Genomic DNA, 24,568 nt, shown 5'->3' with positions numbered 1-24,568 from the left:
GCCTCCTCCTCTCTGTTCTAAAGGGGTGCCCTTGTAAGGGGCTATGGGAAAATGGCAGGTAGGTGGAGATGAGTCCATGGCCAGATCAGCCATTTGATCATGGCTGATTTCTCATCCCTCTTAATCCCATTCTGCTACATTCTCCCCGTAACCTTTGATACCCTCACCAATCAAGAGCGTATCGAACTCTGCTTTCAGTATGCCCAACAACATTTTAACCTACTCTGAGATCAACTTAACCCTTCCCTCCTATATTGTTCTCCATTTTTCGACTTCCTTGGGGTATTCATTTGAAAGGCCTCGGGCTTAACATTTGTAAACCTGTGTGGCTTTTGTTTTAATCCAAATTCCTCTCTCCTTGCCAATGACTTAAACCCCAGAAAATGAAAGATGAGAAAGAGACTCCTAGCAACAGAGCTCCAATCTTGCACACGCTCAGTGACGGGGCGTGTGAGGAAGGTTTCATATGTGTTTGTGACAGAGAGTCAAAACGCCTGCGTCGGCAGCTAGGAGTGTGAAATCTGTCAGCTCTGATGAGCTCACTCGCTGGGAATAATCTGTGAGACAGAAATGTTGGTTTCAACAATGTCCTTGCAGAATATGGAAAAGCTCTGCTGGGTAACAGAAGGGAGCTTTAACAGTGCTTGGGTTAGATCTGTGCCTGCCTCTGGCAGATGGCTGTGAGTCATCTGTTTGTGTCTCCAGTATCCCAGAAGCACACAAAAAGAACCTGCATTGATTTGCTCCTTTCACATTCCTTCTAGCATCCCAAATGAAGTAATTGAGGATGTAGCTACTGTTGCAACGCAGGACGCGGCTGCTGATTTATGCACAGCAAGCTCCCAAGAGCAGCCATGTTAATGGACAACCGGCTGCCGTGCCTCCTGCAGTGGCCACTTCTCCAACTCCCAGTTGAATAGGGTGGCATCGTTACTGTGATGCTTTACAATGCCAACTGTAAGACCAGGGTTCAATTCCAGCTGCTGTCCGTAAGCAGTTTGTTTGTTCTCCCCATGACTGTGTGGCTTTCGCCCAAGTGCTCTGGTTTCCTCCCACATTCCAAACGGTTAGGCTTAGCGAGTTGTGGGCATGCTATGTTGGTGCTGGAAGCTCGACTACACTTGCGGGCTGCCCCCCAGCACATTCTCAGAGTGCGTTGGTTGTTGACGTGGATGACACACTTCACTGTGTGCTTCTATGTTTTGACGTACATGTGAAAAATAAAGCTCATCTTTCATCTTTAAATGCTGGGGTTTGATGTTGCAATTCACCAGTGCTCAGGCAGTGCATTCCTGACCCGAATCATTTGCCGTTTTAATGAAAAGAAAGCATTTCCTTCATGTCGCTTCTGGCTCTTTTGCTCTGTGGCCTCTGGTTCTTGGCATTTGTGCCAATGTACATAGTTTTTTTTTCCCATCAGCTCTCTCTAAACCCTAAGGACTGAACAAGGAAAAGATACGTAAAGTGATCAATGGGAGGAGTTAAAGGAGGAGGGAGGAAGAAATGCTTACAGAGATAATTCCAGTGCTTAGGATAAAGTTAGCTTGAACATTCAGCTGTCACCTCTCAATTGTAACAACATAAAAGATGCATCTTTAAATTTATGAGACAGTTGCAGTTCAGGTTTACCTTTACAGGTCTTTTAAAGACTCATAGACCACTACAGTACAGAAACAGGCCCTTGGGCCCATCTAGTCCATGCCAAACTATTATTCTGCCTAGTCCCATTGTGCTGTACCTGGACCATAGCTCTCCATTACTCTACTCATCCATGTACCTACCCAGATTTCTCTTGCCTGTTGAAATCGAACCTGCATCCACCACTTCTGCTAGCAGCTCGTTCCATGCTCTGAGTGAAGAAGCACCCCCTCAGGTTCCCATTAATTATTCACCCTTTATACTTAACCTATGACCTCTAGTTCTAGTCTATCCCAACCTCAATGGAAAAAACCTGCCGTACCCAGTATTGACAAAAACCCTTTTCTATTTATGTCATAAACATGAGAGTCTCAGCAAATGCTGGAAATCCAAGTCTTGTCATCACTTGGCTAAATGTCTAATGTACAGAATCATCTGTATTTACGTAGCACTCCTCATTTTTTTACGACACCTCCAAAGAGGTAGGTGCTTGGACCATACTGTCAGGGGAGGTGATAGACACATAAATCATAGAAACACTTAAAGAGGAATTTAGACAGACAAAAAAACATGCAGGAAATTACAGACCATACGCAGGCAGATGGCATTAGTTAGGTTGGCATCATGGTTGGCACAGGTATGATGGGCCGAAGGGCCTGTTTCGTTGTTCTCTGTTCAAAGAGATTTAGAGAGTAGCTTTTCAAAGAGTAATCATTGTTGTCATACAGAAAACATATCAGGCAATTTACACACGCCTTCAGATAACAGTGCAATAATAAGCAGATTAACTTGCTGATTGATAGTCGAATATTAGCATGACATCAAGAGGAATCTCCCTTTCCCTTCTCTGTACTGCCATGGGCTCTTTCACTTCCTCCTGTAAAGTCAGACTATGCTGGAGTCCCGGACACCATATGGGATTTGATTTTTAGCATCTCCAACACTCCATCAGTCCAACGTTGAAGTATTGGCCGGAATTTGTGTGTCAGTCACTGGAGCAGAACTCAGATCCACAACCTCCCAACCAGAGAGTGCTGGTGACTGCGGCCCTATTGACATACAAATCAGCTTTAGTAGAATGAGGGTTGAATTTCAAGATTAAATATTTACTCTCTAGTCTAACCCTCTCGCAGGGATTGTAGTTTATTTTATTAACTTCTGTTGATTCCCAATGCCAATTTGTCACAAGTCAAAGGAGGATTAAAAGGCATTCCTTCCTGAATCCCTCATTTGATGTTCTCATCTGCCCCTTCAGTGTTCAGTATCCAGATACAGGTTGAGGTGAATGTTTGCCAGCATTTCTCGCCTGGCGAGAATCCACAGCTGCTTGCAATGACGTCAAAGTGTTGTGAACATGCAGTGCTCTGTGAAAGTTGATCAAGGCATGCTGCCAACATCAGGCAGCTTTCTATATTACAACAATACCCTCTGGCCCACGGTGATCTCTGCAGTGATAACAGACTGCCCACAGCAGACAGTACCTGTAGCAGAATTCATCTGTCTAATCAATTCACTGCCCGTTGCCCTGTTAGTAATCAGACACAGCGATTCTGCACTGTATAATGTTTGAAACAGGTTCATGTGCTTGAGGACGATTTGCATGCCTGTGCACTTGAACTCAATATCCCTTTCTCGTGATATACTGCACATGCACAGAAAGGTCACCTGCCTCCCAGGATGCCTTCGACTCTTCAGCATTTGCGTTCCCTTCGGGATGTTTTTAAAGTTTGGAATGACCGAGGTGACTGCAGAGGTTTTTTCTGATGCACTAATGGGTATAAGCCCTTCAAGATGGCTTCATAAATCTCTTTAGGCTGGAGTAACACATACAAAATGCTGGAGGGACTCAGCAGGTCAGGTAGCATCTATGGAATGGAATAAACATTCGACATTTTGTGCCAAGGCCACTCATCAGGACTGACCCTGAGAATGTTTAATTGTTGAGAACCAGTCAGATAAACGATTGTGAATCGTTAAAGGGTAAATGTTGTTAAGAAAAATGTATTTCAAATAGGTCTAGAACTGCAGCCTTGTTGCTTGTTATTCCTTTGTAATACATTTGTGGTCTTATCCATACCTTCACTATCACACCTATCCCCCCAGACCATCCTGAGACCTCTGATCTCCTGTGCATTTAGTCTACACTGCACGCAGATGCTGTTAGTTAGTTTGGCCGTATGTTAATTCTTAATGCCTCAATATTGCCCCCTCCTCCCCCAGTTTTTGATCCTTCCAAAATTTGGTTTGCTATCCATGAAGCCTCTGAGATGTTTAACTATGTCAAAGGTACCAGATCTGAGCACAGTGTTGTCATGAAATTAACCTCCTGACTTGTTGTCTTGCAGGCGAGGGTCAAGGAATTTGTCCCAAAGATCATCCAGCTTCTGACTGAGTGGACAGAAACATTCCCGCATGACTTTCAAGATGAGAAATCGATGAAAGAGCTCAAGGACATTACTCACCAGATAGCACAGTGCGATGAGGTAAGGGAAAGCAAAAGGCCAAATTTTCACTATTCATGATGTGTTTATTTATTTTACTTTATTTATTTTTTGTATTCAGAGATAACAGCCCCTTCTGGTCCAGTGAGCCCGCACTGCCCATTTACTACCAAGTGAGCTGTTAACCTACTAACCCATACGTCGTTGGAGTGTGACAGGAAACCAGAGCACCTGGAGGTCATGGGGAGAAGGTACAGATTCCTTGCTGACAGCAGTGGGAATTGAACTCTGATCGCTGGTGCTGTAATAGCATTACACTACTGTGCCACAACCAACCCTCCCCCACAGAATTGGAAGTCTCCAATCTAGACGTCAGTGGAGAGTTCAGTCTTTGATTATGTTCAGAGATTGATAGATGTTTTGATACAAAGAAAGGCAGGGGAATCAGAAATGGTTCTGGATTTGTAGTAGATTGCTGAGATCTTACAGAATGGCAGAATATACTGAAGGGTCCAAATGGCCTTCTCTGACTTCTTGGGTTCTTGATTTAATGGTCCTCCTACATTGTGAGACCTTTTGGTGGAGTATTTTCATTTCCATGCATTAAGCTGCTGTATATTTCACTTGGGTCCCAGTTTAAGTTCAAGGACAGTGTTCTGTGGAGACAAAGGATATGCTGGATCTATGTCCTTAAAGAAGAAGATGGCAAAGGGATATTTATGAGAAGCTAGGAGGGTTTGCATGGAGAAATGGGAGATGGTAGGAATCGGGAAAGCCCTGACTGAATATGTGTAATCTGAAGGGCCAGTGAAGGTTGATTCTACTGTAAATTTCTAAAAATGAAAGGGATGGATACCTGTAATAACAGAGGTTTTAGGATGTGGGGAATGAGACTAATTGGATAACTCAAACAACAGGAATTCTGTAGATGCTGGATATTCAAGCTACACACATCAAAGTTACTGGTGAATGCAGCAGGCCAGGCAGCATCTCTAGGAAGAGGTACAGTCGACGTTTCAGGCGGAGTCCCTTCGCCTGGACCCTGATGAAGGGTCTCGGCCTGAAACGTCAACTGTACCTCTTCCTAGAGATGCTGCCTGGCCTGCTGCGTTCACCAGCAACTTTGATGTGTGTTAATTGGATAACTCATTGGGAACATTGACACATGCCCAGTAACTAATGGTCCCCTCCATCACTAACATTTCATGATATTGCTACCAAACTCAGATTCTGAGTGAAGGCACAACCAGACTTTCATTTTACTGCCAATCACGTTGCAGCAAGTGCAGGACAAATCATCCAACAGCATCTGACCTCTAGTTCCCTCATCCCACCCCTTCTCATCTCTGCCAAGATCAATTCGCAAACCTGCCTCTGCAGTCTAGTAGACTTGCAGTACCTCTGTCCAGGAGAAATCCAATTGATAATTCCAGCAGTGATTTCCAGTTAACTGAGCTTGAGGATCAGCTGCTTGGGGAGGGAGCAAAAGGTTGAATAAGTTGTGTTTTACTAGACTGTATTTTTCTCTACTTTGAGTGAACACTCTTTCACTGCATTCGAATATCCCCAGGCTAACAACGATAACATTTAATAATGAAGCAGGGAAGAAATACATCAGCACTATATACACAAGTGGAAATTAAATCCATTTCCAGGCAGCCCAGCAGGCCTAAAGCCATAAATTGTGAACATAAAAGCAGAAGAAATAGAAACAAGAGTATGCCATTCTGCCCTTCACTCATGCTGTTCCATTCAGGAAGATCATGACTGACCTTTTATCCTTGGCACGTTTTCCTGCAGTAAATTCATGTCCTTAATATCTGAATTCTCATCTTAGTGTTCAAATCCTTCCATGGTCTCTTCCCTCCCGATCTCCATAGCCTCCTCAATCCCTACATCCTGCTTAAATCTGCTTCTTCCAGTGCTTGTCTTTCTACACAGTATTGCTTCAGACAGCCACTGGTGACTGTGCCTTCAGATGTCAAGTTGCTGTGTTCCGGAGTTCCCTCCATTAACCTCTCCGCTCTCTCTTGCCTCTTTTATAACTTTCTTTAAGACTTATCTCTCTGAGTTCTAAGGCCATCTGCATAACTCATTCACTATTTGCTCCACAATGTTCCTGCAAATCACCTTGAGTTATTTCACTTCGTTAAAGAGACTATGTAAATGAAACATTATTGTCAAAACAATTTTAGATAAACACTTGAATTCAGTTTCAGATTAGGGGAGTCCAGGCATTCTAATGTAGAGTTAGTGTAGAAACCCTCTGAAATCTATAAGTCTAGGATGTCAGATCATAAGAGAATAAGACATAGGAGCAGAATTAGGCCATTGTGTCCATTGAGTCTGCTCCGCATGGCTGATTTATTTTCCCTCTCAATCCCGTTCTCCTGCCTTCTCCCTGTAACCTTTGACACCCTTTGTATTAGACCATAAGTATTGGAGAACTTATCAACTTCTGCTTTAATTATACCCAATGACTTGGCCACCACAGTCATTTTTGGCAATGAATACAACAGATTCACTACCTAATGAAATTCTTCCTCATCTCTATTCTAAAGGGACGTCCTCCTATTCTGAGGATCTGCCCTCCAGACCTAGACTCTTATCACTATGGGGAAACATCCTCTCCACACCATTCAATGTAGACTTTGCAATATTCAGTAGATTTCAATGAGATCCCCCCCTCATTCTTTCAAACAGCAGCGAGCACAGGCCCAGAGTCATCAATCCCTCCTCATTCCCAGGATCATTTGCATGAACCTCTTTGAGAATGTTGGTTCATCATGGGACACTGGATTTATTGTACACTTGAGAACAATGAGGAATCTCGCAGTAGCACCTTCTCTATTCCTTCACAATGCAAGACATAGTGAAAGGAGACATGGCCAGAGTTGTGTGGTGCTGAGTTTGACAAAGATGCAAAACAAATAAGTCTGCAGTGCAAAAATGCATATAAAATGCCACCGCTGCATTCCTGGACTCTCATGTCTCTGGAATCACTTAGAAAGTTGACTTTCAGGATTATTTCAGCCTCGGATCACTGTGAGGGAAATAACTTCATCGCTTTTTGGGATGACCTCTCTTCCTTATTTGTATCTTTAATATTCCTCCTTCCCCACCAGTATGAGATGTAGCAGTGGTGAAGGGAAAGTAGAGAGCTCCATGGCAACCAAATGAAAGAGATTCTTCAGGGCCACGTAACAAACCCCAGGATCATAACATTGAATAGTTTCCAACTCATTGCTGTTTGGGTTACAGTCACTGAAGGGTTAATTCACTGGTGATATTTTGAAGGTCTTTGGGAAATATTTGTCCTGGTGATGTAAGAGAAATGGAGAAATATCAGCTATTAGTGGAATGTTTGGGAAAGTGAAGCCAGCACATTCTGTCTTAGAATTTTAAGAAATTTTTCTCCCCCCTCCCACCTCTCCAACAAAGAATATAGCTCTTTCGATCTCACTGTGACCTTGCCACAATCAAAAGGAAATGGCCTGCTCAGACCTGCCCGATGAAGTGGTGTTTGAAAGGAAATGACAAAGGCTAAGATGAAGTAAAACAGACTGGCCTTGTGTCCCGCTTCCTGCCTGCAACCCCCAAGTTTCCTCTCCGCCTTCCCTCAGAGCCCGACTTGTGCAGTCAATCCCTCAGCAGCAGGAACTTTCTACAAGGCTGCCTGGTCTTATTTTGTAGTAGGCCATTTTACACTAGATAAGGCCATCCTCCTCAGCACACTGACATGCAGCTGCAACTGACAATTAGGAAGGCAAATAGTTTTCGGGCTGTACATTGGATTTACGTACAAGATTGGGATGGCACGGTAGTGTTGTAGTTAGCATAATGCTTTATAGTGCCAGTGACCTGGGTTCATTTCCCACCACTGTCAGTAAGGAGTTTTCTCATTTTCTTTGTGACTGCGTGGGTTTCCTCCGGGTGCTCCAGTTTCCTCCCACGTTCCAAGGACATACGGATTAGCAGGTTAATTGGTCACTCGGGTACAATCGGGCGGTGCAACTTGTTGGACTGGAAGGGCCTGTTACTGTAATGTATCAATAAGTCAATCAATCAAAGAGTAATGGCTACACTGTGTGCAATGGAGCATTGAGTGCAATTGGCACCTGATTATCTCCCAGAGAGATGCTTATAATATTCTGAGGGGCATAGACAGCCAGTACCTTCCTTTCCCCAGAGCTGAAATGTCTAATACTAAAGGGTATACATTTAAGGTGAGAAGGGGTACGTTCAAAGGAGATATGCTGGGAAATTTTTTTACACAAGAATTGGTGGGTTACTGGAATGCCCTGCCAGGGGTGGTAGTAGTGGCAAATATGACATAGCCATTTAAGAGTCTCTTAGACAGGCGTATGAGTATGCAGAGAATGGTGGGATATGCGCCTTGTGTAGGCGAAGGGATTAATTTGCTGAGGAGCTTAATCACTAGTTTAATTAGTTTGACACTGCATCGTGGGCTGAAGGGCTTATTCCTGTGCTATGCTGTTCTATGTTCTGTGTTCAGTTCTGGTCGCCCCCCATTACAGAAGGGATGTGGAGGCTTTGGAGAGGATGCAGAAGAGGTTCACCAGGATGCTGCCTGGATTACAGGGTATGATTGGAAAGATTGGACAAACCTGGGTTGTTTTCTCTGGAGCATCGAAGGATGAGGGAAGACCTGAAAGAAATTTATAAAATTTTGGGAGATGTAATATGGTAGGGGTTTTTTCCAGGGAAGAGATGTCAAATATTATAGGGCAGACTTTTAAGTTAAGAAAGGGAAAGGTTAAAGGAGCTGTATGGGGCAGGTTTTGTTTTTAACCCAATGGGTGATGGGTACATGGAAAGAACTGCCAGGGGAGGAAATAAAGATGTTACTTTTAGGGGCTTTTAGATAGACATGTGAACATGTAGGAATTAGGGGACTGTGGACTATCAGTAGGCAGAATAGATTTAGTTTAATTAGGCATCATTCTGGCACAGATATTGTGTGCCAAAGGGCCTGTTCCTGTGATGTATATCTCTATATTTTACTGTAAAGATGTTGTACCTCAGTGAGAATATCCGAAGTATTGTGTACGGTTTTGGTCTCTGACCTAATAAAGGATGTCTTGGCCTTGGGGAAACTTCAATATGGGTTCACAAGGTTTGTTCCTGGGATGGCAGGTCTGATCCAGAGGAGAAATTGTATAGGCTAGAAGACATCTGCTCTTTAGAGTTTAGAAAATTAAAGGATTATGCTATTGAAACTTACAAGAAAATTCTTAGAGAGCTTAAAAAGTATGAAAAGATGTTCTCCCCAGAACTTCGTGTCACCTTCTCAAAAATAAGCAGAATTTGTATATTGTTCTTACAATGGGCAAAATGCACTTGGTTAAAGACCACAGTCCACGATGCATACACATGTATGTCACTTTATTTTCCCTTCTTGTATATGGAGCAGGTGGGCAGCTTGAGTTCTACATAGACCACAACAGTTCAGGTATCAATTCCATATAGCTTAGGCAGTGTTAAACGTTTACACATCATGGTAGCGTAGCAGTTAGTGTCAGGCTGACAGGTTTGCAAGCGTTCTGAAGGAAGCCTTGAGGAAACAAACCTTAGGGCAGCATGGCTGCATAGAGATTAGTCGAACACTATTACATCGCCAGTGACCTGGGTTCAAGTCCGCCGCCATCGCTAAGGAGTTTGTACATTCCCCCTGTGACCACATGGATTTCCTCCGGGTATTCTGGTTTCCTCCCACATTCCAAAAGTGTTAGTAGGTTAATTGGTCACAAGAGTATAATTGGGCGTCATGGTCTCATTGGGCCAGAAGGGCCTGTTAGTGTGCTGTGTCTCTAAACAAATAAAAATAAACATGGATGTGTAAACCTTCCTCATATTGTACTGCTTCCATCTGACAGAGTCTCCCTTTGGCTCTCCTATTAGGAAAATTCCACTGTGAAGAAAAGCATTAGCCAGATGACCCAAAGTCTGATCCGCAACCTCTCGATCCACAGTCAGTACCAGGAAGCGCGGGAAATAATCAAGCCGTCGGTCACGGATAAGCTGCCCATCCTGAAAGCCAAGACTCCGTCCAGCCAGAAGGACATACTGAGCGTGTGCAATGATCCCTGCGTCTTAGCACAGCAACTAACCCATATCGAGATGGTATGTGAACATTAGTAAATTTAAAGGAGTTGGAGGAACTGGACAATAAATTTCAAAGTCTTTGAAAATAGACACAAGGAACACTGCATTAACTAATCACACTCTGCTACCGTTCAAGAACAGGATAGGGTGGGGAGGAAGTAAGAAGCTGCACAAGAGCCCAAGTTCTAAGAATCATTAACAAAACAAAAACAGACCATTCTGCTCTGATCCAGTTCCCCTCATGGACCCCTGCCCCTAAGGAGTTTGTACGTTCTCCCCGTGACTGCATGGTTTTCCTCCGGGTACTCTGGTTTCCTCTCACAGTCCAAAGTCGTACCGGTTGGTAGGTTAATCGGTCATTGTAAATTGTCCAGTGATTAAATCGGGGGTTGCGGGGTGGTGTGGCTTGAAGGACCGACATCTCAATAAATAAATACACAACTATCTCCTGTACCTGTGAACAAGTTGGTCACATTTCACATATAAACAACTTAGTCACTTTTCAGTAGGATTCAGAAACGGGCTGTAAGTGTGAATTCCACGTGTTAATTTAGCTGCTGCATGCAAAAAGTGTGAAGTGCTCTTTTTCATTTCAAACCTCCCTTTTAATTTTGGTTATAGACATTTTAAAACCTGCACCCTCTCCATACCATTTCAATGAAAGATTGAGGGCAGCAGAACTGATTTACCTGTTCCTCGCCCTTAATAATGTAGAAGAGGGGTGAGTGAGATAAAGATCTTTTTATATACACCCACTGGTACACCTGTACACCTGCTCATTAATGTAAATGTTTGATCAGTCTATCATGTGGCAGCAATTCAATGCATAAAAGCATGCAGACATGGTCAAGAGGTTCTGGTGTTGTTCAGACCAAACATCAGAATGAGGAAGAAATATGATGCAAATGACTTGGACCGTGAACTGATTATTGGTGCCAGATGGGGTGGTTTGAGTATCTCAGCAGCTACTAATCTCTTGGGATTTTCATGCACAACAACCTCTAGAGTTTACAGAAAACGGTGCAAAAAATTCCAGTGAGTGGCAATTCTGTGAGTGAAATGCCTTGTTAATGAGAGCGGTCAGAGGAGAATTGCCAGACTGGTTCAAGCCTATAGGTTGCAACCATAACTCAAATAACCTCATGTTTCAACAGTGGTGTGCAGAAGAGCATCTCTGAATGCACAACACATTGAACTTTGAAGTAGATGGGATATAGAAACAGAAGACCACACCAAGTTCCACTCCTGTATCTAGTAAAATGAACACTGAGTGTATATTGCTATACATTTATTTTTGTAATCAGTAGAACATGTTTAATTGGGTTTTTATCCTTGATTTAGCCTCTAACCTAAAAGGAACTTTTGATGGCCCTGGGCCTGCACTTGCTGGAATTTAGAAGGATGTTGGGGGATCTCATTGAAACCATTTTGAATGTTGAAAGACCTAGACACAGTAGATGTGGAAAAGATGTTTCCCATGGTGGGGAAGTCTAGGACAAGAGGGCACGACCTCGGGGTAGAGGGGCATCTATTAAAACAGAGATGCAGAGAAATTTCTTTAGCCAGATGGCAGTGTGTTTGTGGAATTTGTTTCCAGAGGCAACTGTGGAGGTCAGGTCAGTGGGTGGAGATTGATAGGCTCTTGATTAGCCATGGCATCGAAGCTTACAGAGAGAAGGCTGGGGAGTGGTGTTGAGGAGGGGGAAAAAAGGATCAGCTATGATTGAATGGTGGAGCAGACTCGATGGGCCAAATGGCCTAATTCTGCTCCTGTGTTTTGTGGTCTTATGGTAAGATGCAACAATGGTAATTTTGAGAGGAAGATATTTGCTGTTATTAATGAAGCTGCAAGCTAATTGCTCACTCTTTGTTGCATATAGGACCGATTAATGCACATCACCCCGGAGGAGCTGGTGCATATATTCAACCACATGGATTCAATGGACAATCATAAGGTAAGAGAAAGAGCAAGAGTTTTACCAATTCGTTATTAGGAGTTTGGCTCACAGACCACAAAGATTTTCTCTTGTTGGTCAAAAACAGGCAATCCGGGCATAAAATTAAAACCTGACCACTCCAAAACTGAACCCAAGCTGAGCTCGACGGCTTGACGTTTTTCAGTATCTTACCAAACCCAGGCATCACAGTAAGAGCACCGTCTCAAACATATCACTGACCTATTTGACAATGGAACGATACATACTGATCAAGAAGAGGAAATGTATATGGTCAGATGAAAAAAGGAAGTTCTGAAAATGCTCAGCAAGTCAGGGTGCATCAGGAGGAAGAGAAAGCGAGTTAGTCTTCGGAGCTAATAGACATGCTTTTAGACCTCAAAAAATAAATCAGAGAGGCACCACCTTCTCAAATAGAAACAGAGAAATACTGTATTGCACACAGACCTCCAAAGTTTGGCACAAAGGGATTGGAGGAGGCCATTCAACATCGGAACCATACTACAAAGAAACTGTATGGGGGGTGGGGGGTGCGATGAATCTAACTTCCGGCGAAGGGTCTTTGACCTGAAACATGAATTCCGTTTCTCTTCTCACAGATACAGTCTGACCTCTGAGCATTTCCAGCACTTTCAGATTTTATTTTAGATTTCCAACCTCTGCACTCTTTGATTGACATATGTGGTACTGAGTTAGTATAATACAACCCCAGATATTTGTAAAATGCTTTGTCACCTTACGCCAGTAAGTTAATAATGTTATACACTTCGCGGTCAGGTAGTGTTAATGATGTTTTGAAAGATGATAGTATATGACCATTAGACATAGGGGCAGAATTTGTCTCATCAAGTATGCTCCAGCATCCCATCATGCCTGATTTATTACCTCTTTCTCCTAGTCTCCCCCCTTCCCCCCGTAACCCCTGACACCCTTTCTAATCAAGAGCCTGTCAACCTCCTCTTTAAATGACTCAATGACTTGGTCTCCAAATTCTTTCGCCTTAATCACCACCCTCCAGCTAAAAAAATTTGTCTTTATCTCTGTTCTAAAGGGACTTCCTTCTATTCTTAGTCTGTGGCTTCTGGTCCTAGACTCTCCCACTAGCCTTCCAGTACTCAATTATGGCTTCTGGTCCTAGACTCTCCCACTAGCCTTCCAGTATTCAATTGGTTGCGGTGAGATTCTCTCCACCCCCTCCCATTCTTCTAAACTCCAGCAAGTGCAGGCCAAGAGCCATCAAATGATCCTCATACGTTAACCCTTTCATTCCCAAGATCATTCCCATGAACCCCACCTGAACCCTCTCCAATGCAGCATATCCTTTCTTAAGTATAAGGGGCCCAAAACTCCCAAGTGAAGTCTGAGCAATTCCTTATAAAACCTCGGCATTACATCCTTGCTTTTGCATTCTTGAAATGAGTGCACTTGCCTTCTTTACCACCGACTGGATCTGCAAGTTAACCTGTTATGTAATAAAATGCAGGTGAATCAGGGCCTAATAAAAGAGGCTGCGCTACATAATTGGAGATGTCACTGCCTGAAGTTGCTGTGTCCACTTTTCCAATGGAGCCTGAATGATGGTGAAGTGAGCCACTGCTTTCAGACAGACACATCCAGCGGGCTCTAATACTGATGTCTCACAGCTGGTGGTCCAGCAGATTGAAGCAATTCTAAGCTCCAGTTGTTCTGGTCTGCCTGCAACGGGCCGTTTTGTTTGATAGATTGTTGCTGAATCTTTGTTGTGGCTCCCAGTCAGGAATGTGAGCGTCCTGGAGCCTCTGATACATCAGCAAACAGCTGTAACGAGCAGGCGGGGAACCTGAAACCTCTGAGCTGCCCGCGGGCATTAACACCCTCCAGGGTCAGAAAATCATTAATCAAAACTCGGACTGGCGGACAGGCGCTCTGATGCTCAGTCTTTTATTCTGTTTCTTTTCAAGACCTGTCGCAGTGACATCAAAAAGACATACAGCTTGGAAGCCTGTGACAACTGGTTTAATCGGCTCAGTTCGCTGGTGGCCACTGAGATCTGCAGAGTGAGTTAACAGCGATGATTCTCAGTTCCCGACAAGCCAGTTAGTCACCCCAGCTGCCGCACTGCAATGCATGCCAGCAACGCTGGTGTTGCAATCGCCTGGCGTTGCTGCCTGGAGGTCGGAGGTGGGGAAGAGGGTTCTCTAACAAGCAAACTACTGTGATGGTGGTACAGCTCCTCGCTCTCGGGGTCGCTACACCTGTTTCACAGGTCACAGTTCAAGTCTCCACTGAACATGAGGCACCGCGTGTGCCTTGGCATGTGCAGCACATTGCGCTGGTGTGTGGAGAATAATGGGGTGAAATTATAATCACAGTCCAGTTGTCTCCATAACAAGCAGTCTGCCTACCCTTTTTACAAAACTATGAAAATTTATTCAGTCACAAAAATACATACAATAATCAGGGGTTCACAAATCTATTAACGATTTCAATTTAAAGTACGATTACTATTATCTACAAAGCACTCAATTCCCTGTGGGAGCACCATTTTCGGAATTCCGGCATTGTGCCCACAGAGATCACGTGCACCTTCTTGAAGGACGCTCAGGCACAAACATAACCCCTGAAGAGGGGCAGGCCATCAGGGCCTTCAACTACCTGCTGCCTTGAGCTGTGATTGGCCAGCCTGGCCGGGCCCAGCAGCAAAATCCACCAGAAGATCCCCCAAGAGATCCAGCACCCCTCACCCGCCCCGCGCGCGCGCACACACACACCCCTCCCCCCATATTGGGTGACCATAGATCCATAGATCAGGAGCACGGGGCTGAAGTGCAGCCATAACTCTACCATCCCCACACAGTCTCACAGGCTATTTCTATCCACTCGCAGGTTGGAAAAAAGAAACAGCGAACGCGTGTAGTCGAATTTTTCATCGACGTGGCAAGAGAATGTTTCAACATTGGAAACTTCAATTCCTTAATGGCAATCATATGTGAGTTTGCTCTCCAAAATTCTCTTCTTTCCTCTTCAGCATTCCCCATTTTACTGCTTCCACTGCAGGTTGCCATGACTTCAATAGCTTGGGCCCAAGTCCTGTAGTTCCAACCTTTAACTTCCTTATCCATCCCTTTTCCACTAAATTGTTCCTTAGAACCTATAACTAGGTTTTCAGTCGCTTGTCTGAGCAGTCAAAATGCCTGAGGAACTCAGCAGGTCAGGCAGCATCGATGGAGATGAATAAACAGTGGATGTTTTGGGCTGAGACCCTTCATCAGTCACTTGCCTGAATGCCCCTCGATGTGGCCTAGTATTTAATTTTGGCTGCTAACAGCCGTGTGAAGATGCTTGGTGTTTCTCAATCCATTAATGGTACTATGTCTGTGTCAGTCATTGTAAAATAAGAAGGGGCCTCTTTCCCCCATTCACTCCGCTGACATACAGATGTTCATGCAGAACCCCATTTCCTCTGCTGACTCTTCTCTCCCTTCTCCCCTTTGTAGCCGGCATGAACCTCAGCCCTGTGGCCCGACTGAAGAAAACTTGGTCGAAGGTTAAAAAGGCGAAATTTGAAGTCTTGGAAGTAAGTGCAGGTCAGGTGGAGGTGGGAAGAGTGGGGGGTGTGGACAGCACCTTTGTGTAATACGGCGGGGGCCGTTCCCTCAGGTGCTACGTGCCACTTGCAGTCGGAACTTGTGCTCTGAGCTTGCACTGTTGTAAATGGGAGGGCACCAAGTCGGAGCTGGTACTACTTTCTTGGGTGACTGGGAGCATCAGCTCCATTGCCACCTGACCGGCATGTCCTTCAGTCCTCCAGACTGAAGTTTGGCCAGGCATCCCTCAGTCTCCATCATTGGGAGACCCAGATGTTGAGGGAAGATGTCTCTCCATAATGGGAGATAGAGAAATAACTCCGAGGGGAGTGGGGTGGGGAGGGCAGAATGTATCTACAACCTTGAAGGGTAGAGGTTTGTAGGACAGGGGGTAGTTGATAATGAGGCCAATACCAGTGGGCTAATTCCTTTCTGCTTCACCGTAGGGCAGCATTTAACATGTGAGTGGTACTCTTACAGCTCCCAGGTTAAGTTTAATTCCCACCACTGCCTATAAGGAGTTTGTACGTTCTCCCTGTGACTACATGGCTTTCATCTGGCTGCTCCGGTTTCCTCCCACATTCCAGTGACTCTTGGTTCGGGATATTGAGTTGTGCGCATGCTACGTTGCTGCCAGAGACATGGCGGCACTCGCGCACTACCCCCTGCACAGTCCTCGGACTGTGTTGGTTGTTGATGGAAACAAAGCAGTCCACTGTATGTGACAGATTAGGCTGCCCAGTGAACACCATCCTGTGGCTAAGCTGAGATGGTGCTTGGGTTGAGGTCTACAGTCCTGCAAGGAAGTAATGTAAAAAAAACCCACCCAAACTGTTGCACACATGGTCTGCACTCTTCATCTGACCTGTGTCCCCTTCACTGTGGATATCCATTTCCAAAGGTAGATAGTTCTGTCTTGCACGGCCACGCTTGCGTCATAGGGAGGGTGTTCACCACTCCACCAGCTGTGTTTACCCGGCACTGGACTGAAACCATTTTAATGCGCTCACATTGCATCAACATCCTGTAATTAATCGAGGCAGCGGCCTGCATTAAGTGGGTCAGTGTCTCCTGTAAATCAGCACAAGCATAAGCTGTCATTCCCACAGCATTGATTTATGACTTGAGGTGCTAATGTTCAACCTCCCAACGAATCTTCGTTTCCCATTGCTCGACCATTGTGTTATGCTGTGCCTTTCATAGAATAGTTCAGCACAGGAAGAAGCCAGTTGGCCCATTCTGGCTCTTTGATACACCTTTCTAATCAATCCTTGCTTGCGTTCTCCTTAAGGCCCTTGCGATTTTAACCACTCACATACTTCATTTATTTACTTATTGAGATACAGTGTGGAATAAGCCCTCCCGGCCCTCCGATCTGCACTGCCCAGCAATCCCCCCGATTTAATCTGCGCCTAATCACGGAACAATTTACAATGACCAATTAACCTGCTAACCGTTACGTCTTTGAACTGTGGGAGGAAACAGCATCTGTGGGAGAAAACCCACACATTCCAAAGGGGGGATGTGCAGACCCCTTAAAGATGATGTTGGAATTGAACTCTGAACTCCGACACCCTGAACCATAATAGTGTAACGCTAAGCGCTACCATGGCACGGATTGCCTTCTGGACTTGGAGTGTACTGCCTTCACTCCTCTGGAAGCTGACTGTGCCATCTTTGATCGGGGGACACAGAGACCCAAATAGGTGTAACTCCATCAATGCCCAGGATATGAGTGTGACATAGAATCTGACAGAATCCAGTCATGTTTCCCAAATTAGGGCTTGGTTTGAAATTGAAGTTACGTACCTGGGGTAAAAGTCGGATGCAGTTGTATAATCACACACAGGAACGTGGATATGTACATATGTAAACAGATGCACATCAATGTACGCACACACTCATTTATTTTCTATTCTGTGCTCTGTTGAACAGAATCACATGGATCCTTCCAGCAATTTCTCTCACTACAGAACAGCTCTTCAGGGGGCTGTACAGCGATCCCAGACAGCCCACAGTAACCGTGAGAAGGTAAGTGGTGCAAAGTAACACAAAAATAATCCATGCAGAAAAGACTCATCCTGTCGTCCCTTCCCCAATCCTGCAGCCACCCCAGAGTTACACTGAATGGCTAAGTCAGAAATAGGCCAATCGTTTCCTGCCCTTTCTACCTACCTCATTTTGCCCTATTTGTGAAATCACTTCCTTAGTATGTGCGTATCAACCTTCCATTTAATTGGGCCTCAATTACTCGCTTTTCTCTGGGTGCAGAACATTCTGAGTATTTAATGGCAGAAGTGGCTAATACTAGAGACATAACTTTATGATTGAAGGAAAATATGATTGTGGGGCCATCAGAGGTATATTTTATTGCAGAGTGGTGGGTGCATGGAACATGCAGCCAGGGATGGAGCTAGATGCGGATACATTATGAAGAATTAAGGAACTCTTCGATAGGTACAGAGAATCAGTGGCCACTTTATTAGGTACATCTGTGCAGCTGCTCATTAATGCAAATATTTAATCATGTGGCAGCACCTCAATGCATAACAGCATGCAGACATGGTCAAGTGGTTCAGTTGTTGTTCAGACCAAACATCAGAAAGGGGAAGAAATGTGCTCTTAGTGGACTGTGGAATGATTGTTGGCGCCAGACGGGGTGGTTTGAATATCTCAAGAAACAGGAGATCTTCTGGGCTGTTCAAACCCTGCAGTCTCTGGAGTTTACAGAGAATGGTACGAAGAGTGAAAATAACATCTAGTGAGTGGCAGTTCTGTGGGCAAAAACACTCTTAATAAAAGAGGTCAGAGGAGAATGACTAGTCTGGTTCAAGCTGACAGGAAGATGACAGTAACTCAAAAAACCACAGTTACAAAAGTGGTGTGCAGATGAGTATCTCTGAATGCACAACATGTCGAACCTTGAAACAGATGGGATACAGCAGCAGAGGACCACAACGGGTTCCACTCCTATGGCCACTTTATTAGGTACACTGTCGTATCTACCAATGTGGCCAATGAATGTATATTCGTGTTCAATGTTCTTATGGATTTATTAATGAAAAATTATTTAGTGGAAACGCTTTTCTATTAGTTATCTTCATCAAACACTTTCTTACATTAAGGAACACTGCAGGAAGCAGCACATCACCAAGCAATCCAGGTCAGTTATCAATGGACAATAACTGCTCCCCTTGCCAATGATGCTTAATGGTCATCTCTGACCAGCAGTATCCCACCAGTGAATAAATGCTGGAAGAACTTGGCCAAGTTCGCTTTCCAAGTCTGTCACAGAAGGGAAACACAACACAGCCTGTTCAACCTCTCCTGATAATGAAGAAGAGCCAGAATTCATACCAGTCAGGCTGGATTTTTATCCCCCACACAAATCTCCATCCACATTCACATTCCTGTTGGATTTTTCTTTGCATAAAAATAGAAGCACTATTTGCATTCACAATGGTGGCTGCGTGAACTTCGCACCAATTTCTTGTCTGGCAAGTTCACTTTAATAATTGAGACATAAGAAGGCGCTCTGTGAAAGTGAGATAAGATAGAATAAAATATCATGATTCGCCTCTTTAAATTTCATTTAATTAAAAAAAAAGCTATTTCTGATTCAGCCACTTGAGGGAATAAATTGTTAAATGAGTTGTTTTTTTTTCTTCTTTAGGTTGTCATTCCAGTTTTTAATCTCTTCATCAAAGACATCTACTTTCTGAACAAGATTCACGCCAACAGACTGCCCAATGGGCAAATTAACTTCAAGGTAAGGAGCAATGCCAACATCACATGTAAGTTGGCTGAAATCAGTCAGACTTTTCATGATTCTAAACATTCTGAGAAAAAGTAGTCGATGCTTATTGTTTCTTCTTGATGCAGAAATTCTGGGAAATTGCCAAACAGATCAGTGAGTTTATGATGTGGAAACAGGTGGAATGTCCCTTTGAGAAGGACAAGAAGATCAAAAACTATCTTCTGACAGCTCCTGTCTACACAGAAGAAGGTAAGTATTTCACAAGTCTGAGAGATGGCATTGACTAATATTAGTCTTAAAGGGACAGGAGGCAGAGTTCAAGTAAAAACTTCCCTTTTGGCCTTCCATGGATGGAGATCTATATTACCAATATAGAATGGTCATGTGTCCTTTCAAGATAGAAATATTGCTCCTTTTTAAAATAGAAACACTAACACAACGGAAGTCCCTCGTTGCTTATTAATGAATAAAGTTAATGCAGCATAAGAGCTCTCCTCCTCTGAAAGATCTAAATTGGGTTCAAAAGGAGGTTCCATGCGAGGATTGGCTCAATCACAACTCATTTTAACTGGAGCTCATCGAATACGAAGGTTAAAGGAGTTGGACTGAAAAGTACTTGATACTGTTGGATTCAATTGTAATGTTCTTTTGGGAATTGGGCAAACATTGGAATGGAAAGCATTTTCAGGGTGATATGGATTCTTGTAAAGAGGCATTACATTCTTAATGGACAGCCAACAATTTGGACACTGTGCTAGGACTTAAAGTCTCTTGTAAAATAAATGGAAGATTACGAGAAAGTAAATCTCTGCACCCTCTGTAAAGCTTTCAAACCCTTCCTATAATGAGACAACCAGAACGGAACACAATATTCCAAGGGTGGTTTAACCCTAATTTTATAGAGCTGGAACATAGCCTAATGGCACTTTAACTCTATCCCCCAACTAACGAAGACCAACGCACACCATACGCCTTCCTAACTACCCTATGAGCTTGCGTGGCAACTTTGAGAGATCTACGGATTTCGGCTCCAAGATCTCTCTGTTCCTCCACACTGTTAAAAATCCTGCTGTTATTTTAATCACCTTAAAGTTATGCTCTGTCGTATTAGCTGTTGCTGCTCTGGTAAAATGATGCTGGCTCTTCACAACAATCCATATCACTCTGAAAATGTTTTTCATTCCAATCCTCCATAGAATACTACAACTGAATCTATCTCCATCACTACCCAGACACTCAAAGAAAGATTTACTCCTGTTATTGTTTACATTTCTAACTGACGTTCTCTCCCTCTTTCCCAGCACTTTACTTGGCTTCATTTGAGAGTGAGGGACCTGAGAACCACATGGAGAAGGACAGCTGGAAGTCACTCAGGTACTGAGACCTGTTCTTGAGGTGCTTCTTTAACCCTTTGTATACAGGTGCTGAAAAAGTTTGATTTGGGTTCAACCTGGGAACATAGCAAAAATCTTTCCCATTCATTGAGTTGGGCTTCTTGTCAAATTTGTTCTGAAGAACAGTGCAATTCTCTAATCAGGATTTTTACTGAAAGCAAAAGTTTGGAGCCAGTTCACTCCCTGGTGACCCCCAACAGGGTTGCATTAGAGCGGTGGCTCCCAACCTTTATTATGCCATTGAGCCTTACCATTAACCAGGGGGCTCTGCGGACTCCAGGTTGGGAACCCCTGCGTTAGAGGGAGATGCTTTTTGCTGAGTGGAATAGTTAAACTGGAGTGAATGCCTCCTCTCCTTTTATGGATGTAGTCTTAGAGTTTCAAGGCTTCATGCTTCGCTTCCACAGGAATGTAATGTCAAAATCCCAAGCGATGCCTTTATCTTGTAAAGTGACCCCTTTATCTTGGTGGAGACAGTTCCTGAGGTTTTGCCCAAATACATCTAAAGGTCACTGCCTTTGCTTGTGCCAGGCAGAGCCTGTGTCTGCTTGGATGTCGGCCTAGACATTTGGTATCTTAGAAGAGATTGAAGGGTTGTGTGCTTGGTATTGTTTGATCCTGATGCTTTTGCGATGTAAAGGTTCTTCAGAAGTCAAGAATGAGGCATAAAACTTGTTGCTTATGGTTGTTTTATTTACAAGAGAAAACAAGGAGAAACATAGAAAACCTACAGCACAATACAAGCCCTTCGGCCCACAAAGCTGTGCCAAACATGTCCTTACCTTAGAGATTACCTAGTGTTACCCATAGCCCTCTATTTTGCCAAGCTCCATGTACCTACCCAGGAGTCTCTTAAAAGAACCTAAAATTTCTGCCTCCACCAGCGCCACTGGCAGCCCATTTCACGCACTGTGCGTACAAAACTTAACACTGACATCTCCTCTGTACCTACTTCCAAGCACTTTAAAACTATGCCCTCTTGTGCTAGCCATGAAGAAAAAGTGTGCTGAGAGAAACAAAGGAAAGAGGAGATTAAAATGTAGTCATGGCCTTCTCATACCAGAATAGCAATAAACAGAAATTCTGTCGATAACTGTTAACCAATAAAATATCCCGATTCAAGTAATGTGACACCTGCCACTGAAACCAAGAGGTTTCCAGAAAATTGCAGAGGCAACTGCACCGTGATTCCTGGAAAATACAATGAACAAATAATGGGTAATTATCTAAAAGGGCAAGCAAGTTTATGAAAGTTAAGCTACAAAAAATATAACATTTCTACAGCTCATTCTAACAGTAGTAAATGAAAAGGCACCTTCCATTGACCATTGGGGTGAATAGTCACATCAGTTAGGGATACTTAAAATGCCATCAACCACCCAATATGAAGCCAGTATGCATGCAGGTTTAACATCTCATCTGAAAGGAAGGATATCTTGACACTGCTACAGTCCCTCAGCACTGCTCGAGAAGTTTTTCCTTTAGTCACTGGAGTGAATGTTGAATCCACATTCACGCACCTTAGACAAGGCAGTACCCTGTACTCCTGCAGATACTAAGTCTTGTACGGGTGAACATTCTAACATGCCTTTTCTTCTCTCCCTCGGCAGGGCCACACTTTTGAACAGAGCATGAAGCAACCACTTTGTGCACACCGGACTCTGCGAATCATTTGCACTGCATCAGACTTTAGCTCCATTTTGGAAGAGAAGAGACTTGGTTTGGTCACTTGCCTTTAAATTTGTAAATTTGATTTTGATTCAGATTCGGATCGTGACTGTACAGAGAGAAAGTGGCCGAATCTTGGGGCTTTGCTCCCACTGGCTGGGATATGTTTATTCAATGCCTTTTACAGCAGACATTGTGCTATGACTTAAAGTCACTTGTAAAATAAATGGAAGACTACAAGAAGGCAGAAGACTGACTTTTGCCATGGGGCAGGACCCTTTAATAAAGAGAAGCATCATGGGAGATCCCTGGCTGCTGTTTCTATGGATACTGGTAGAAATAGGACAATGGCAGCCTGTGAGAAATTCCTACTACGGTCAATTCATTCCTTGTTTTGTGACAATTTGCTGCTTCTGTTGGTGTGCGTGTGTATGTGTGCGTGTGTGCACGCGTGCGTGCATGTGTGTATGTGCACATGCGAGTGAGAGGATGAGAGATGAAGTGAGTTACGGGTATAAACAGAAGGGACTTTATTGCACCAGCCCAGAATCCTACTGAATTATGTAGGGGCGGGGGTAGAAGACAAAGTTTAAACGGACAAGATTATACAAGACAGAGAGGTGAACATCCAACACAGAGTATGTAATGATGTTTCTAAACTGCAGCTTGTGATGTACTGGATTGAAACAACGCCAGTACTGTGCCCATTGAGAATGTGCAGATTTAACATTGTGAATTATAACTCATGGTTTCATTGCTCTTATTGATTGAAGAGTATTTATTTTGTGCAGCGTCCATGTCTCACTTAGAATGAAGGACTCATTTTCTGCCCTACTGCACATGTTTTTCTGTATCACCTAAAGCAAGACAGTCCCAAGAACTGAGGAGTACCTTGAACCTGCTGTAGAGTCCATGACACTGCCTCTGCAACTCAACCTCATCTTACCACTGAGATTTGCCTCATTCGCAAAACCATCCTTCAATGAAACTTTATCACTTTGCAATTGTTTAACGTGCCTGACCTGCTGAGCACCTTCAGTATTTTCTGGTTCTTCTGTTAACATTGAAGTTTTGTTTAAATCAGACTCAACTCGTAAAAGATTTAAATAGTTAAATACCACATCAGATCTCAACATACACACCTAATTAATACTAGAACCACCCTCCCAGATGCTGCACAAGGGATCATGTCCAATTTGGAATATTGTGCGTGGAGGCTTATAAATGCATCGCCCATCTTTGGGGTTAGATGGAAAATTAGTGATAAGGAATTTGATTGATGGGGGTTTGTCAACTATGGGGGGGGATGCGGAGAAATAATCATTCCAGTTGGGGGAGAAGGTATGGGAAAGAGTTCCAAGGAGAATTTTAGTGTAGAAGTTGATAAACAGCTAGGAAATGATAGACAAGAGAAATGGAGTCTTTATCAGGGGTTTCCAACCTGGAGTCCATGGACCCCTTAGTTAATGGTTGGGGTCCCTGGCATAAAAAAGGTTGGGAACCCCTGGGCTAGATGGATTTTTAATAGGGAAATATTATTTCTGTAGCTGAGGGGCCTAGGTTATCTAAGTTCAGCCCACCAACTTAACTGTTCGGTTAAGCCTATTGGTACAAAATGAATGGCCAGAGAAACCTTGATAATTTAGATGTGTTAAACTAGTAGGAATGAACGTTTGATATTTGGCCTGGACACTGAGGGCCAATGACCTCATTTCTATGCTCCATGATTCTATAAATTCCTTATCGAATTGGTGAGACATGAACTAGTTTCAGCATCACACTATATCACTTTGCAGTGCCCAGGACTGGTGGTATCTTTCTTTCTTTACCGTAGGTTAAGGGTTGATTCTTGGCAATATTCCCAGAAAGTGGTATTCAAACTGGGTCTAATCATAATCCCAAGTATTCAGTAATATAGAATCTGCTCTAACAAAAACCTGAGAATAAGGTTATAGTAATTCAGTGGATTGCATGGGCAAGCTGGGAGACACAGGGACTTCTAAATGTGATTTGTGATCATCTC

General features: G+C 43.7%; 1 protein-coding gene across 5 annotated transcripts in view; it reads left to right on the top strand.

Moving 5' to 3' along the window:
* The window catches only part of LOC140212120 (ras-GEF domain-containing family member 1A-like), a 75,699-nt gene extending 52,395 nt beyond the window's left edge, over positions 1 to 23,304 (top strand). For 2 of the 5 annotated variants that reach the window (XM_072282685.1, XM_072282684.1), the window contains exons 4-15: positions 3,984 to 4,121; positions 8,596 to 8,682; positions 10,002 to 10,223; positions 12,086 to 12,160; positions 14,101 to 14,196; positions 15,026 to 15,128; positions 15,637 to 15,716; positions 17,662 to 17,757; positions 19,400 to 19,495; positions 19,609 to 19,732; positions 20,785 to 20,857; positions 22,488 to 23,304. In XM_072282685.1, the coding sequence (XP_072138786.1) occupies positions 3,984 to 4,121; positions 8,596 to 8,682; positions 10,002 to 10,223; positions 12,086 to 12,160; positions 14,101 to 14,196; positions 15,026 to 15,128; positions 15,637 to 15,716; positions 17,662 to 17,757; positions 19,400 to 19,495; positions 19,609 to 19,732; positions 20,785 to 20,857; positions 22,488 to 22,512 (1,215 nt within the window). In that variant the 3' untranslated portion in view covers positions 22,513 to 23,304. The remainder of the gene's footprint in view (positions 1 to 3,983; positions 4,122 to 8,595; positions 8,683 to 10,001; positions 10,224 to 12,085; positions 12,161 to 14,100; positions 14,197 to 15,025; positions 15,129 to 15,636; positions 15,717 to 17,661; positions 17,758 to 19,399; positions 19,496 to 19,608; positions 19,733 to 20,784; positions 20,858 to 22,487) is intronic. The other 3 variants (XM_072282687.1, XM_072282688.1, XM_072282689.1) reach the window with 3 other exon arrangements.
* Positions 23,305 to 24,568: the final 1,264 nt, after the last annotated feature.

The sequence above is a fragment of the Mobula birostris genome, chromosome 18 (assembly GCF_030028105.1).
Source record: "Mobula birostris isolate sMobBir1 chromosome 18, sMobBir1.hap1, whole genome shotgun sequence".
NCBI lineage: Eukaryota > Metazoa > Chordata > Chondrichthyes > Myliobatiformes > Myliobatidae > Mobula > Mobula birostris.
This window is presented reverse-complemented; position numbering and strand designations above follow the sequence as displayed.